Source organism: Vigna unguiculata, chromosome 3, assembly GCF_004118075.2.
Source record: "Vigna unguiculata cultivar IT97K-499-35 chromosome 3, ASM411807v1, whole genome shotgun sequence".
Taxonomy (NCBI): Eukaryota; Viridiplantae; Streptophyta; class Magnoliopsida; order Fabales; family Fabaceae; genus Vigna; species Vigna unguiculata.
In genome coordinates, this window is record NC_040281.1 from 1,358,107 (window position 1) to 1,372,163 (window position 14,057).

General features: G+C 32.7%; 2 protein-coding genes across 6 annotated transcripts; one reads left to right on the forward strand and one right to left on the reverse strand.

Moving 5' to 3' along the window:
* Positions 1-542: 542 nt before the first annotated feature.
* On the forward strand, positions 543-4,646 carry LOC114175978. Its single transcript, XM_028060850.1, has 9 exons — positions 543-706; positions 918-1,091; positions 1,331-1,724; positions 1,849-2,108; positions 2,197-2,265; positions 2,661-2,717; positions 3,043-3,095; positions 3,185-3,260; positions 3,370-4,646. Exons 1-9 carry the CDS (start codon positions 564-566, stop codon positions 4,301-4,303), a joined length of 2,160 nt encoding a protein of 719 aa, XP_027916651.1. The 5' UTR covers positions 543-563; the 3' UTR covers positions 4,304-4,646.
* A 921-nt stretch (positions 4,647-5,567) lies between these two features.
* Positions 5,568-11,063, reverse strand: LOC114178375 (3-hydroxyisobutyryl-CoA hydrolase-like protein 3, mitochondrial). Of its 5 annotated transcripts, XM_028064239.1 has the most exons (11): positions 10,832-11,063; positions 10,321-10,422; positions 10,085-10,129; positions 9,791-9,843; positions 7,887-8,021; positions 7,699-7,795; positions 7,330-7,459; positions 6,852-7,030; positions 6,608-6,735; positions 6,417-6,518; positions 5,568-5,887 (listed from the first exon to the last, which is right to left on the reverse strand). In XM_028064239.1, exons 1-11 carry the CDS (start codon positions 11,025-11,027, stop codon positions 5,786-5,788), a joined length of 1,269 nt encoding a protein of 422 aa, XP_027920040.1. In that variant the 5' UTR covers positions 11,028-11,063; the 3' UTR covers positions 5,568-5,785. The 5 variants fall into 5 exon arrangements, with proteins under 5 accessions (XP_027920040.1, XP_027920037.1, XP_027920036.1 ...); XM_028064236.1 differs by lacking the exon at positions 10,085-10,129; XM_028064235.1 differs by lacking the exon at positions 9,791-9,843 and having other exon boundaries at positions 10,065-10,129.
* Between the last annotated feature and the right edge of the window lie 2,994 nt (positions 11,064-14,057).

Here is a 14,057-nt window from a genome sequence, read left to right on the forward strand (position 1 = left end):
AAACTCGAGTTATTAAAATAAAAAATAATAATTATTATAATTCCACACTAATTATAAATTAAGTTTAAATTATTGATTGAAAGTTAATGATTTAATATTTAAAATGTTTGTTTTTTAACCAAGTAATTAAAAATTTAATTATCCATTTAATACTTTAAACATATTTAAATAACTTGATCGGCTTTTCAAATTTAATCGATAATTTTGGAATTTATAAAACATATTTTAATAGTACTGAAAATATATAAATTTTAATAGATTATTTATAGGTAGATTTTAGTAGGTCAGCTGAGTGAATGAATAATTGTTTTGCTTTGCATCGTCATTCTTTTGTTAAGAGGATGATGCCCTGTCCTTAAGCCACGTGTAAGGACATGATGTGTTGCATGGAAGGAAGTGTAACGCATAGAAAAGTCGACTTTGTGATCTACGGTGAGAACGGAAACGAATCACTAAAAGTCAGAATCGGAAGCGCCACGTGGAATCTGAGACAGTGACGGTTCGTTGTCCTCACCGACTTAACCTCGTCCTAAGTTTCCCTCGCAACGCAACCCAAGAAACGAATGGAATCGGTACTCTCTTTCTCTCTGTTTCGCTTTTGCTTCCTCTTTCTTCGCTGCATTGCCATCATTCTCAAATTCTCTATTTCAAACCAACCATTCAGAATGCAACGTTTTGTTGACGACGTCCTCGCTGTTACTAAAGAGTAACCACTTTTCTCTTCCATTTCCATCCATTTTTTATCATTATGTTTAGTGACCATTATTAAACAAACTTATCAAACTATTGATTTCTTAATCTAAATCTTTTTATGTTAATTGTTGCTTTAGAGCAATGAGATTCTCTGTGCCAAATTTTATCTGATTTTTTTGTCAACTTAATTTTGTATGAGTGGCGAAATCTAAATTTTGGTGCAGGTCGGTGAAGACGTTTACTTATGAGTCGTTGAACAATACTGTGAGACTGATCAATGGTGTCTCAGCTCTGGTGTTGGCACTGCTACCTGGGAAAGCTAATATACTTGAAGGTATTCAGGGTTGGGAGCTCCGGCCAACTTTTCGTGGACCACGCTTACCACGTTGGATGGAAAAGTAATTTTTTGTCTTCGTTTTCATAACAGTTTTGTTAAATATTTCTTTGTGAAATCTTATTTCTATCATATGAGAAATAGACGGGTTCAGTGTTTTTTATTTTTTTTACTTCATGTGAAACATACTTTTGTTCTAATTTGCATTGGATTACATTTGGGATGAGCATTCACGACTTTGTATTGTGCCCTGTTTTAATCGTGTACACTGTTCTTGACACTGTTTCCCTTGCCTTTTTTTAGTGGCGCGTCCTCTTTCAATCAGTTTATTCATGAGCTTTCTTTGGATTCTGATGTATCAAGCCAAGAATATTTATCTGGAGAAGAAGAAGAAGAAGAAGGTGGTGGTGATGAATATGAAGAATATCCTAAGACTCCCTTGTCTCCAAGTTCTAGAGTCCCCAGAGATACTTTTACTGATTACGGTAGACACCAGACGGATTGGATATTGATTTCTTTACAGTTCTTGATGGGTCTTCCATTTCGTCTTTTCCAATTAGTTTATTCTGGGGTGTCAAAACCGCGATCCATCGCTGGCTGTCAACACCCTTCACAACCACATCCACCCAATGGACTGCAAAGCCTCAAGGATCATATTATTCATCGTGCCACTGATAGGAGACGTGGGGTCATAGAGGTTGAGCAGCAATTTCTGTCCTTATTACTTTATGTTGTGTGTTTCTGACCTTATATTTATGCTTTAGCTGTCTCGTGTATGTAACTTTTGCAGTTTTTTTTTTCTTTCTTGTTTTTTCAATCAGGATCTTCATTTGGCCATGGAGATATTTATAGAGGCTGTTTTTGATGTTATTCACAAGTCTATACATGTTCTCTTTTCCCCATCAGAAGCTTTTGGAACTTTATTCAGGTTGTTTTCATCTAATGAAAGGCCCATTTTAGTTGATAAAGATGTTGTTGAGGATGCCTCTGTTTCTTCAGCACCGGCAGAAAGGAATACCAGCTTTCGTTCGTCTCTTAACACAGATGCCCGGACATGTCAAGATGTTATAACAGAGCTAGGGTAAAGTAAAGACTGTTGTTTACACCAATCCTTTTTGTTTCAAGATCTTGCTTGTCCAATTAATGACTTGTACTTTCAATTCTCACAGGTATCCATATGAAGCTATTCATGTGATCACTGCCGATGGATATGTTCTTCTTCTAGAAAGAATTCCTAGGTAAATAAGATATTTTTTTAGGGAAAAGTATGGTCCTCCGTTAGTGCAATCATCCACCCTCTTTGATTTTGAACTTATTGTGATCATTTGACATCTTTTGATCTAAACTTCTTTTCTATTGTTATATGGAGTGAATTGAATCTGATATGCGGCTTTTTTTTGGTAATCATAATGCAATTTAAAGTTGTGGCTCATTCCTGACATAAATATAGTACTGTAGCACTATTGGCATCAGGACTCTATTATGTGTAAAGGTAGAGGGTTTTGAAAGTTATAACACAATTTTTTCCTTCAGAATATATAATTATGACGGCATTGGAAGAAATGACAATAGGGAGACTTGATTATTGTTATTGCTTTGTGTAGAATCTAATGTCTGAAATCTAACTTCACAGGCGAGATGCACGTAAAGCTGTTTATCTTCAGCATGGAACCTTTGATTCATCAATGGGGTGAGTAATGTTGCTGTCTCAATCTTTACTAGTCTGGCTTTAATTTGTAGAGTATTTCTTTTCATGTGAATATAAAGTAGAAACCTGTATAGTGGTTGGGTAAATTTGTGTTGCGTCATATTTTAGTGTAATTATCCTTTCATTAGTTGTGATATTGGCATGACATATAGGACTTTCTGTTTAAATTTTACCCTGCATCCTCTGTTCTGTACCAGATTCCCTCCCTCTGAATCGTGAATTTGTTTCTATTGTTTCAGTTGCTTGGATGCCAGAATGATGTTATGACAATAGTGGTAGTCTAATAAGTTAAACTTTTTTGGTTCAGTTGGGTATCTAACGGTGTTGTTGGCTCTCCCGCCTTTGCAGCCTATGATCAAGGTCTGTTACATCAATCAAGATACTATGTGCATCTTAAGAAAATATCTGTTTTTGAAGAATTATCACACGTATGTTTGTTTATTTATCAGGCTTTGATGTATTTCTGGGAAATATTCGTGGTCTGGTTTCTAGGGAACATGTCAACAAGAATATCTCCTCTCGTGAGTAAGTGCTCAAAGCAAAACCTTTTCATTTGTCTTGTGTTGTCTTACACAATGTGGTTTATATTTACCGTACTCTTTATTCACGTGACATCGATGTAATTGTAATGCAGATACTGGAAGTATTCCATCAATGAATATGGGACGAAAGACATTCCTGCTTTAATTGAGAAAATTCATCAAGTAAAAACTACAGAATTGAAGCTTAGTAAGCCTGATATTGAGGAGGAAAGTAATGACGATCAGCTCTACAAGCTTTGTGCAATTTGCCACAGTTTGGGGGGAGCTTCTATGTTAATGTATGTTGTTACGCGTAGGTTAAAATCAAAGCCCCATAGACTTTCAAGATTGGTTTTGTTATCACCTGCTGGTTTTCATCATGACTCAAGCCTACTCTTTTCTGCGGCGGAGCGAGTGTTGTTTTTGCTGGGCCCTATTTTATCTCGTATATTCCCAGCCTTCTATGTACCAACAAGGTTTTTCCGTATGCTTGTTAACAAGTTAGCCAGGGACCTGCAACACCTACCTGCAGCTGGAGGATTGGTTCAAACTTTATTAGGTTATGTTGCTGGCGGGGACAGCTCAAATTGGGTTGGGGTTTTAGGATTACCCCATTACAACATGAATGATATGCCAGGAGTTTCGTTTGGTGTTGCTCTCCATCTTGCACAGATAAAACGTAGTAGAAGATTTAGAATGTTTGATTATGGGAGTGCATATAATATGAAAATATATGGTTCTCCTGAACCTTTGGACCTGGGTGAACATTATGGACTCATCGACATTCCTGTTGATCTGGTTGCTGGTCAGAGAGACACTGTAATACGATCTTCGATGGTAAAGAGACACTATAAGTTGATGAAGGAAGCTGGCGTGGATGTGTCGTATAATGAGTTTGAATATGCTCATTTGGATTTTACCTTCTCTCACCGGGAAGAGCTTCTGTCATATGTTATGTCACGTTTGCTTCTTGTGAAGCCCAGTTCAAAGAATCATCAAAGGGCTCCAAGATTGAGGAGGAAAGGACAGGCTTCAGTAACTGGGTAAAAGATGATATTTCCTAGTGATGAGTTTTTGCTGTGTCTCGCACAGTGTCAAATGGAGCTGTATATACTTCTCTGGTTACAGACCTGCGTCATCTACTCTCTTTTTTATTCGGTGTTTTGTTTATGTTTGGAGAAGAAATAGACCTTAAAAAACAATGTGGGAATACATTGTAAATAGTCTCAACTCTCTGACTGAATGGAACAGTGGCGCCAGAGAAAAAAAGATAGTTGTTGTATGTTGGTAGTTAACCTATGTTTGCGGAAATGTTGCGACTGTTTCCTTCTAAATCAAGAGTGTTGTTGAAAAGGTTTATTATAGATAGCAGTTATGTGCATTGATATTATCATAGCTTTGAAATGTATTTTTTAATTAAATTATTTGAAAGAAAACCAAAGGTAAATTTTATGTTATGTAAGTTCAAATTATATCTGTAACTAAACTTCATATGATAAAATAATTTTATCAAAGAACTATTTAATTATATATTCATTTTATGTTTTATTAAAATTAAACAAATTGATCTTATAATTTATACACATTTATTTATATATGAATAATACATTAAATAAATTTTAAAAGAAAATTCGACTATAACGATAAACTTCGAAAAGAAGATTCAGTTAGATTATAATAATAGAATTTGATCTTTTAATATTTTATACGGATTAAAATCATCAATCAATTATTTTTTGTCTAATCAATTTCAATTAATATAAGACAGAATACTCAAATTGATTTAAGTGACTGAACCGCGAAAAGAAAATCAATTAACGAAGATGTGGTTTAAACTTATTTTAATAATAATCAATCACTTTAGTCTCAAAAAAAGTTAATTAACTGCAATTTAGATTCTTGAATAAAATCCTAGAATGTAACTTACCCTTTTAGTTATTAGAATCGTCATTAAAGTCAATGTTGCGCTTGGTAAACATTCTTTCATTTTAGTTCCTAGATTAAACTACTTACAATAGTTTTATTCTTTCAATTTAATTATTGTCGCCATTTTAACAATATTCTAAATTCAAAGACTAAAATGACAAACAAGTTCTATACATCACTTTTAGATACATATCTATATATTATAATACTATCTATATATTATAATACTTCCATGGATTTAAATAACAGTGCATTAAAAATCACTGTATATACTTTACACTAACACATAGATGGATTATGGCTGATTAAATTTAATTTGAAAAAAAAATTGAAAAGATCATATAAAATACTCAATATAAGATAAATTGTGAGCACATCAGAGATGTCGATTAAGGAAAGCAGAACCTTCATTTCTTGTAAATGGGTATGATAGGTACATCGTCCTTAGACTCTCAAAAACATGGATCTCATGTTATCATATAGTGAACAATAAATGTCACGCTAGGTCAGGACTGGAATGAAACAGCATCTGTTTATTTTATGCAGTGCCAACATTTCTTTAATGCATTTGAGAAATGAGAAGAGTACACTTTCTTTCTAAACTTACACTTCCAACTCCCCAACCTCTTCTCCTAATGGATTAAAGACGGCTTCCACTTCATTCGGATCAACTTCCTCCAAGCTTGATGGTTGCCATTTTGGGTTCTGCGCGAAAAACATTACTGAATATATTACACCCAAGTATATATTGAAGAAAATATATGAGCACAACATCCATGGACCAGATATAATTTTTGAATACTTAAGTTAGAACGGTAGATTTATATCCAGAGAAATTAAATATATGGGGCCTATTTGATTTTATTGTTCTTTTTCAAAATTATTTCACACAATTATCTCACGGAGGAAAATTATCAGAAGAATGTTCGATAAATTTTTTCATATAGTTTTGAAATTAAGCATGCCGGTAGAGGCAATGAAATGATGATGGTGCGCAACGGTGGTAGTACTTTGATATGAGAGCGGAAGAGCCCTTGAATGGTAAGGAAAACGAAAATAACCAAAAAAAATACATGTATCCAAGTAAGTATTTTATGCCTTTAGTTTTTTGCATGATTTTGTTTCATTGATAATATCTTAAGTAATAACACTATATTTCCTGGTTTAGCATACGTCTATAATTGGAGTTTGTCTTCTAGATTAAAATATACAAAACATAAGAAAAATAGAGAACCTGATCCTTGTCCACCAGCACTGCTCGGACACCTTCTGAAAAATCATGTCGCAGTGAAGACCTCAAGGCAATACGATACTCGGTTTTCATTACGCCATTAAGCTGGAAGTTCCCAATACAAATGGAATACACACAAATTAATTTGAAGACAAGGAAATCAACCACCCTTGCCCTTAAAAAAGAGTGCTTACCGTGGATAGTTCCTCATCAGTCTTACCCACTGCAGAGGCAACTGCAGAGAAGTACTTATTGGTCAAGGAAAGGGAAAAGGGAGCACCTTTTCTGAGGCCTTCGAGAGCTTCACTAGCCCACTCCACGACTAGAAATAGCAAAATACAACATTACAACTAGTCTGACAATTAACTGTAATTTTAAACATAAGTATTTAATATACAAAGCAGTGAGTATCCGGACATTTCATGTCAATCAGCATACCATTAGGGTCAGTGCTTGACTGGTGGTTCTTTAGCTCCTCAATGATTTCAGTGACTGATTTATTTCCTCCAAATGAAGACACTATCTGAGGTAACAGCAATTTCAACTGTGATTCAGACTCAGGGTTGGCCTCAAATCTTGCTAAAAGTAATTTGATGTCCTGATGTGGATCCTGGGAACTATATAACCAATAAGTTTTGTGCAAGATCATTATATCTTTAAGGTTTGAAGGCTCGTTAATATGCAATTGTTGCAATTACATATAACATACTTCGTGACAAAGCCAATAGAAATGGAAGATTATTTCAACAAACATTTAAGAAGACCATGAGGAAAACCAGCAGTGTCCTTAACATGACACGTACCTATGAAGTAATATAACTTCATGGGGTCTAATTCAATCATAATCCATCAAGTCAATGGGGGCAAATTCTTAAATAGAGCCTTAATAGCTGGTCAAAGGTTAGAGGTAACATACAAGTTTGTCGCCAAAAGGGCATCCTTGAATGAACCTAATTTTCCAGATGGTACGTAATGCGTTCCAAGACCAACAAATATTGCATCTGAAGGAGTAGAAATCCTCTTCCCAGTCAATCCAAGATAAGCACCTGAAATTAGTAAAATTTTCATATAAAATTAATTTTAGCGGAAACTTGAGACTACATTTGAATACTTCACTAGTCTAGCATACATGTATTCATTATGCAGATTACAACAGGATAGTGCACCAAAAAAAAATGAAAGAGAACCATCAGTGTTTTAACAACCTCAAATCCACACATTAGCTAGTCTTGAAAAAGCAATAAAGAACTTAAAATGTTGTATTAATTTTAAAAAATATATTTACCAACAGATCCTTCCCCTGGACTTTGAGCTGCTATATAAGCAAAACCTACATCCGGGAACAAACCAATTCCATTTTCTGGCATGGCAAGAATGGTTCTCTGTAGATGAGAAAGTAGAAGAAAAGTCATATGCAGGATCTACAATGGCAATTCATGATTAAACGAAGCAACTATTGCCAGGTGAGCATACCTCTGTTATGATGCGATAACGGCCGTGACCAGATAAACCAATTCCAAAACCCATTGTTATACCATCCATGAAGCTTATATAAGGCTTTGGATAATCAGAAATTTTGCATATCAGAGAATACTCAGCAGTGAAGACCTAAAATACATAAGAAAGAAATTATGATTAGGTAGTAGATTAACAGGTCATACAAATATGCAATATACAGCAAAATGCATAATTGTCACGACATTCTTATCAAACACCGAAGTTAAATTGTTTAGCATTAGGGTCCGAATATGCAATAACTTGCAAGGATTTTAAAAAAATTGCACAAAATAATGATTCCAAGGCCGATTTAGCAGGTCTGATTTATGTACAGAAACAGGCCCTAAAAAGTCCCCAAAAGAGCACCATTTGGTCAACTATTTCGCTTTTTTTATTCTTTTCAGAAACTATTTCAAGCACATTTGCCTCCTCCTTTACCGTTTTAGGCTCAGAACTTGCAGCATTAGTTGGGAATTGGGGGCTTAAGAATTGGAATTGAGAAATTACGAATTTGATATCATCACAAATTTTGTGTTCTTGACTCTCAACTTCAGAGTGTGATGATTTCATCACATTAACTTTTAAATTGGTCATTTTTGTATCATCTTATGTTGTTCTATCATACTTTCTAACTTCATTTTGTTTGATTGTGAAATTGAAATTTTGGCTTTTCAAAAATTTTATGATTATTCTTTTTTAATATTATTTCATATTAGGTGTGGAAAATATGATGTATATTTTCTGATTTGGGAAAATTACAAAACAGGAATAAATAGAATACAAGGGAATAAACCTTGACACTAATCTATCCGTTAAAATCAAGGAAATAATTCTCTCTATAAATGCTGTACCTAAATAAGGAAATAAACCTGATCTTATTTACATTAAATCCTTCCTGTTATGGGCTGTACAATTCGGAAAGGGATAATTCTGATTGATATATGCTGATCTCCAACAGATTCTGATTGATATGCGCTGATCTCCAACAGTAGGTAAACTCGTAGGAGTTGAGTCTTAAACAAGTTTATGAAGCTTCCACAAATTTATTTAGATTCTTGAGTTTGATTACATTGCTTGGTTGACAGCAATTAGTAAGCCTTAACAAATGTATTTCTAGCAGTCTCGTAAAGTAAAACACCCCAAGGAAGTTCAGTGTCAAGGGAAAGAAAGACTGTCAAAAGGGTAATCCCGTAATGACAGAAGGGGCACTGATAGGCCTGAACTGGAAGCACATTCTGGCCACAGCCATAAACATACTACCAACACCTGGACAGGGATTGGTTGCACACCTTCAGGAGTGAGGATATATTGTGGCCTTACCCAAAGAAAAAAAAAAGGAAAAAAAGAAGTCCCATAGATAGCTTCTTCAATCACAGACTAGGATGGCACATTTTATTTTGGATTAAGGATGTATTTGGTGAACAACTTAATTAAAAACTAAATACATCAACTCTTAGGAAATGAGCTAGGTTAAAGTTATTAGAATAAGCTCAAAAGAGCTTATTTGATGAACCTCTCCATGGAGCTAATCGAACTAAGCATTTAAAAAACATACAAGGTTATAAACTACATCTGTCACCTCAAACCAACTCTTCCAAAAGCCTCCTTAATTGGTCATGAAAATCCCTCAACTACTGGACATTATCTGTTATCTTATAAGTTGAAGCTATTAAAGCTAGTTAGCCATGAATAATGATATAATAAATTACAGTGTAGGAAATACTTTCTCTAGAGTATAGTGGAAATATACACATTATTAGTCAATAAGTGCAAAATATTCCAATAGGATATGTATATATTTTGCACTGACATGGGTTTGATAAAGAGAAAGGGTATGAATCTGAAGGCATGTATAATTATTACAAAGAACACAACTAGACCTCAATCATATCTGATAGATTGTTTTTGATTGTTATCTGCTTCACATCACCACCTGCGGATAAACTAAGATCTCGGTTACCGAGTAAGTAAGAAAGTTGTTGAGAAATAGAAAATTTTGTTTGATGAAACACAAACTATAAACCGCTAGGATAGCATTGAAAAAAGATGACGATGTTGACAAAGATGCAAACAATATATCCAAAGTACATCACAGCTGCAACTGGATAGGAATGTATATTTACATATTTGAGATTAAAACAAATAATATGAGACCTTCGGCACTAAAGGAGTGTTTTTGTCCTTTTGTATTTCAGCAACAACCCCTTTAATATCCATACCTGCATTGACCACCAATGGTGATTCTCAAAACCTTACCTAGCACTCAACCAAAAAACCTCAAATTGAAAAAAGAATATCTGCATAAGAAGCTCGTTTTTTAATCTATTTATTTAAGCTACAAAAATTCATCAATGAAGAATCGCACTAAAAATCAATGAATTGTGTATTTTCTCCTATGACTCAATCATACCGGCACAAAAGGCACGAGGCGAGGTGCTATCAACCAGTACACATTTGACGCTTGGGTCCGATTCCCATTCATCAAGATAACTTTTATACTTTACATCCATATCTGCACCACAAAACGTTACAAATCAAAATTTTTAAAAAATAAATAAAAAATAAGCCCTCACAATTAATCAACTGAAAACGCCAATAATTTAAACCAAAAGAAAAACAGATCTAGACCTAGTTTTTCTCATTCTATGTCGCACAGTCCATACCCAGAATCATCATTCGTTCAAAAAATTCAATACAAATAAGCCAAAAATTTCGCACTCTCCCAATCTTCGAGGGCTTATGACACTAATCACATATACTAATTTCAAGTAATCGATGAGCTCCCCAATAATTGCGTATTGCTATAAAAGCGAACTCAACTAAACAGTCCAGATTCCAAAAGCGAATCTCCGAACATAATTCTCAACTTAAAAGGATGCATAATTAAGGAAACGAAGAGGAGAAAATAGAACATAAAAAACCTAGGTTCATTGCGTTGAGTGCTTTGGAGCGATCGAGGGTGATGACAGCGACGCCGTTTGGATGAACATCTCCCTTCACGAATTCTTCGGCCATAGCGGAAAATAGTCGCGCAGAGAGAGCGATTGAAGGTCGAGAGCGAGAAAGAGAAAGAGAAAGTGAACTGAGAAAACTGTGAACTCTGACACCCACTACCATTCTTCTCTCTGATATACCTCTGAAAACCAATACGCTTCTATTACCACCTGCTTGTTACACATTTCTTTTTTACCTTCTTCCTCTTTTACCCTTCCTTTTTCTTCTATTTCCTCCCTCACCCAACTCTTCGCTCCCTTCTCTCCAGGGTTAAATTAGTCAACAAACTGCAAACTATGCCCCATTACATTATTTCGGGTGTACAGTCTTTTTCCTTCTTTTGCTGTTTTATTATTCATTTTTCTTAGTATTTTTTCTTTTTACATTTACATTATCTGAGAAAAAAATCGAAATTCGTGACTATTTTAAAAGACATTTATTTTGGTCATTCAAAATTGCCATAAAGTATTATTATATCGTACTTCTTTAAAAATTCATAATATTATCATTTATGAGGTGTCAAATTTGTTCACTAATGACACCATGTCTTTGTCATTTGAGTAACTGTAAGTATAAGTGAGTACTTGGTGAAATTAGTTTAACTTTTAATCCAATCTAATTAAATTTAATTGGCTCTGGTTGAATTTTAAGTTTAGACTTTATTTATTTATCAATTCAACTTAACTCAAATATAGTCATGTTATGTTGGGCCATACTTAATTAATTAATAAAATTATTTCCTCACAGTAGAGAAGATATTTTAAACATATTTTTTTAAGCCATAATTCTTACATGCTAATAAGTTCAGAAATACATTTCTGAAAGTATTGAAAAAAAGTATAATCAGTAATTATAAAATATAATGATTATTATTATATTCTAGAAGTCCAAGACGAACACATTTTCTTTAAGAAGATTAACAATTACTTGCACTGAAACATGTACGCTACAAAATATTTAATCATAATATTAACATAATCATTCATAAGTACTTTCTTAGTAAAATAAAATCACTACTATATATTTATCGTGTATTTGATTTTAAAGTGAGAAGATTAATAAAATGAAAGATTATGAAAGGTGTAATAAAAGAGGAATTGTTTTCGGAAAAGACTGAAAGAAGATGAGGGTTGGCCTGCGTAAGCTGTTAGAATTGGTCGCTGGTAAGTTTTCCCTTCTACTGTATTTTATTATTATCAAAATAATCGTAAAAGTGACTTTTAGATTCTTTATTTCTTTTAAACAATAAGTTTTTAACATGATATTTGGAATAAGATTTCCACAACAATTTTTTTCAAATATATATAATATTTTTCTGAAAGATTTTTTGAAACAATTTTTTCAAAAAAATATAATATCTATAATAACTATATAAAAGGGATTCTTTTATGTCCACATTTCATAATTCCAACTTTACCTTTTATAATTTAATTATTTATTAAATTTTTAAAAATTAACGGTTAATTTTACAAGTTTTTATAAAATTATTTACTTATCTCCTTCTTTTTTTTCCTACTATTCATCAACAGTTATTTTTCTCATATTTTCTCCATACATTTTACTTTAATTTTTATAAATATACTTTTATTTTGTTCATTATAACATTACAATATCATCAATTATAAATATAATTCAAAAAATGCGTACACAAACGCGATAGCGCTCGTGTTTACCCTAGTATTTTAGAATAAACTTAAGAATTTCTCCTTTTCTTTTCTTTTTTTTTTCTCTCTACAGTGATAAATATAGATACAACTGTGATGACAGCGCATGGTGCAATGCGTAGAATATTTTTAGTCTTTTTATTCTTAGTGAAGTGTACTTAGTAATAATGGAGATTTAGAAGAAAAAGTTCGCTAGTATCTATGATTTCCAAAGTAAAGTAAAATAGGATAGATGGATTTATGGTAGTGCAAAAAAAAGAAAAAAAAGGGGTGCAGGAAGAAATAGCCCTGCGTGGAACAGCCTTGACCCATGAAATGTTTGGAGCAGGGGGTCTAAACCTTGTGAGGGGGTATTCCTGTAAACTTGGAGTGATTAATTAAATATGAAATTCAGAAGAAGAATTGGAATTTCTACTGTTATTTTTTTTTTCTAAAAAGGTATCTGCGTGCTTTTACCCATCCAATATTTATGATAAATTTAAGATTATATTTTACTGAACTGTTTAAGAAAAGTTGCTTTTATTAATGTTTTTATAATTTATTTATACTTTGTTTGGATTTGGATGTGAGTGGAACATATAAAAAAATAAATAAATAAAGTTATTTGGATTGAGAAAAAAAAACCCTCAACAGTAAAGTAAAGATAAAAGTATTTTTTATATTTTATTAACTTGAAATAAACAAATTAGTTAGATAATATAATAGATTATAAAAGTATCTTAATTTAATTTTAATAAAAGTATGAACTAGAAAAAATTATCGAGAACTTTTCTAATATAATATTATACTTATATAGAATTTTAATTAATTTTTGTTAATATTTATTTTATAAGAAAATAAAATCAAAATTATTTACTAATAAATTTGAAAATTTTAATTATTGACTAATATATTCGTTGGTAAATTGTATTAAAATTTTTATTACCGACAAATTTGTTCGTTAATAAATTTTGTTACTAAAATACACTAAATTTCTCATTTTGGATTTTTACAAATTCGTGTTAAAGTATTTGGTACAATCAATTGTTAATGGTATGTCTTAAAACTCGTCAATAATGATAGTGGTAATAGTTGAGGTGTAGTGGCAACAATGCAATGGTAGACCAACGACAATGCAATGGTGGGACAACAGTGGAAGCCATGACAACAATGACACTCAGTCAAAGACAAAAGAGGAGAAAAATGAAGAGAATGAGAAGATGGAGGAGGTGGTAACAATAGTGACAACGGTTGAGGAGGACTAGGAGGAAGAAGAGAAGGAAAGGAAGAAGAATAAGAAAAAGAAAAAGGAAAAAAGAATAAGAAGAGGAAAGAGAAGACATAATTGTGATTTTTACATATAAATTTTATTAACAACTAAAATTGTGTAATTACTAATATCTACTTGCAAATATTTATCTACACATTTTAGTTGTCGATCATTATTGACAATTTTTTTATCATTGATAATTATTGATAGATTTAAATAATCTGTTGGTCAATTTTATTA

Coding starts and splice junctions, on each gene's coding strand:
- LOC114175978 (XM_028060850.1), top strand. CDS start 564: ATGGAATCGGTACTCTCTTTCTCTCTGTTTCGCTTTTGCTTCCTCTTT. Junction 1,725..1,848: donor GGAGACGTGGGGTCATAGAG/GTTGAGCAGCAA, acceptor TTTTTCAATCAG/GATCTTCATTTGGCCATGGA. Junction 2,266..2,660: donor CTTCTAGAAAGAATTCCTAG/GTAAATAAGATA, acceptor CTAACTTCACAG/GCGAGATGCACGTAAAGCTG.
- LOC114178375 (XM_028064239.1), bottom strand. CDS start 11,027: ATGGTAGTGGGTGTCAGAGTTCACAGTTTTCTCAGTTCACTTTCTCTT. Junction 7,031..7,329: donor GCCCTTTTGGCGACAAACTT/GTATGTTACCTC, acceptor TTGGTTATATAG/TTCCCAGGATCCACATCAGG. Junction 6,519..6,607: donor CTGATGAGGAACTATCCACG/GTAAGCACTCTT, acceptor GGGAACTTCCAG/CTTAATGGCGTAATGAAAAC.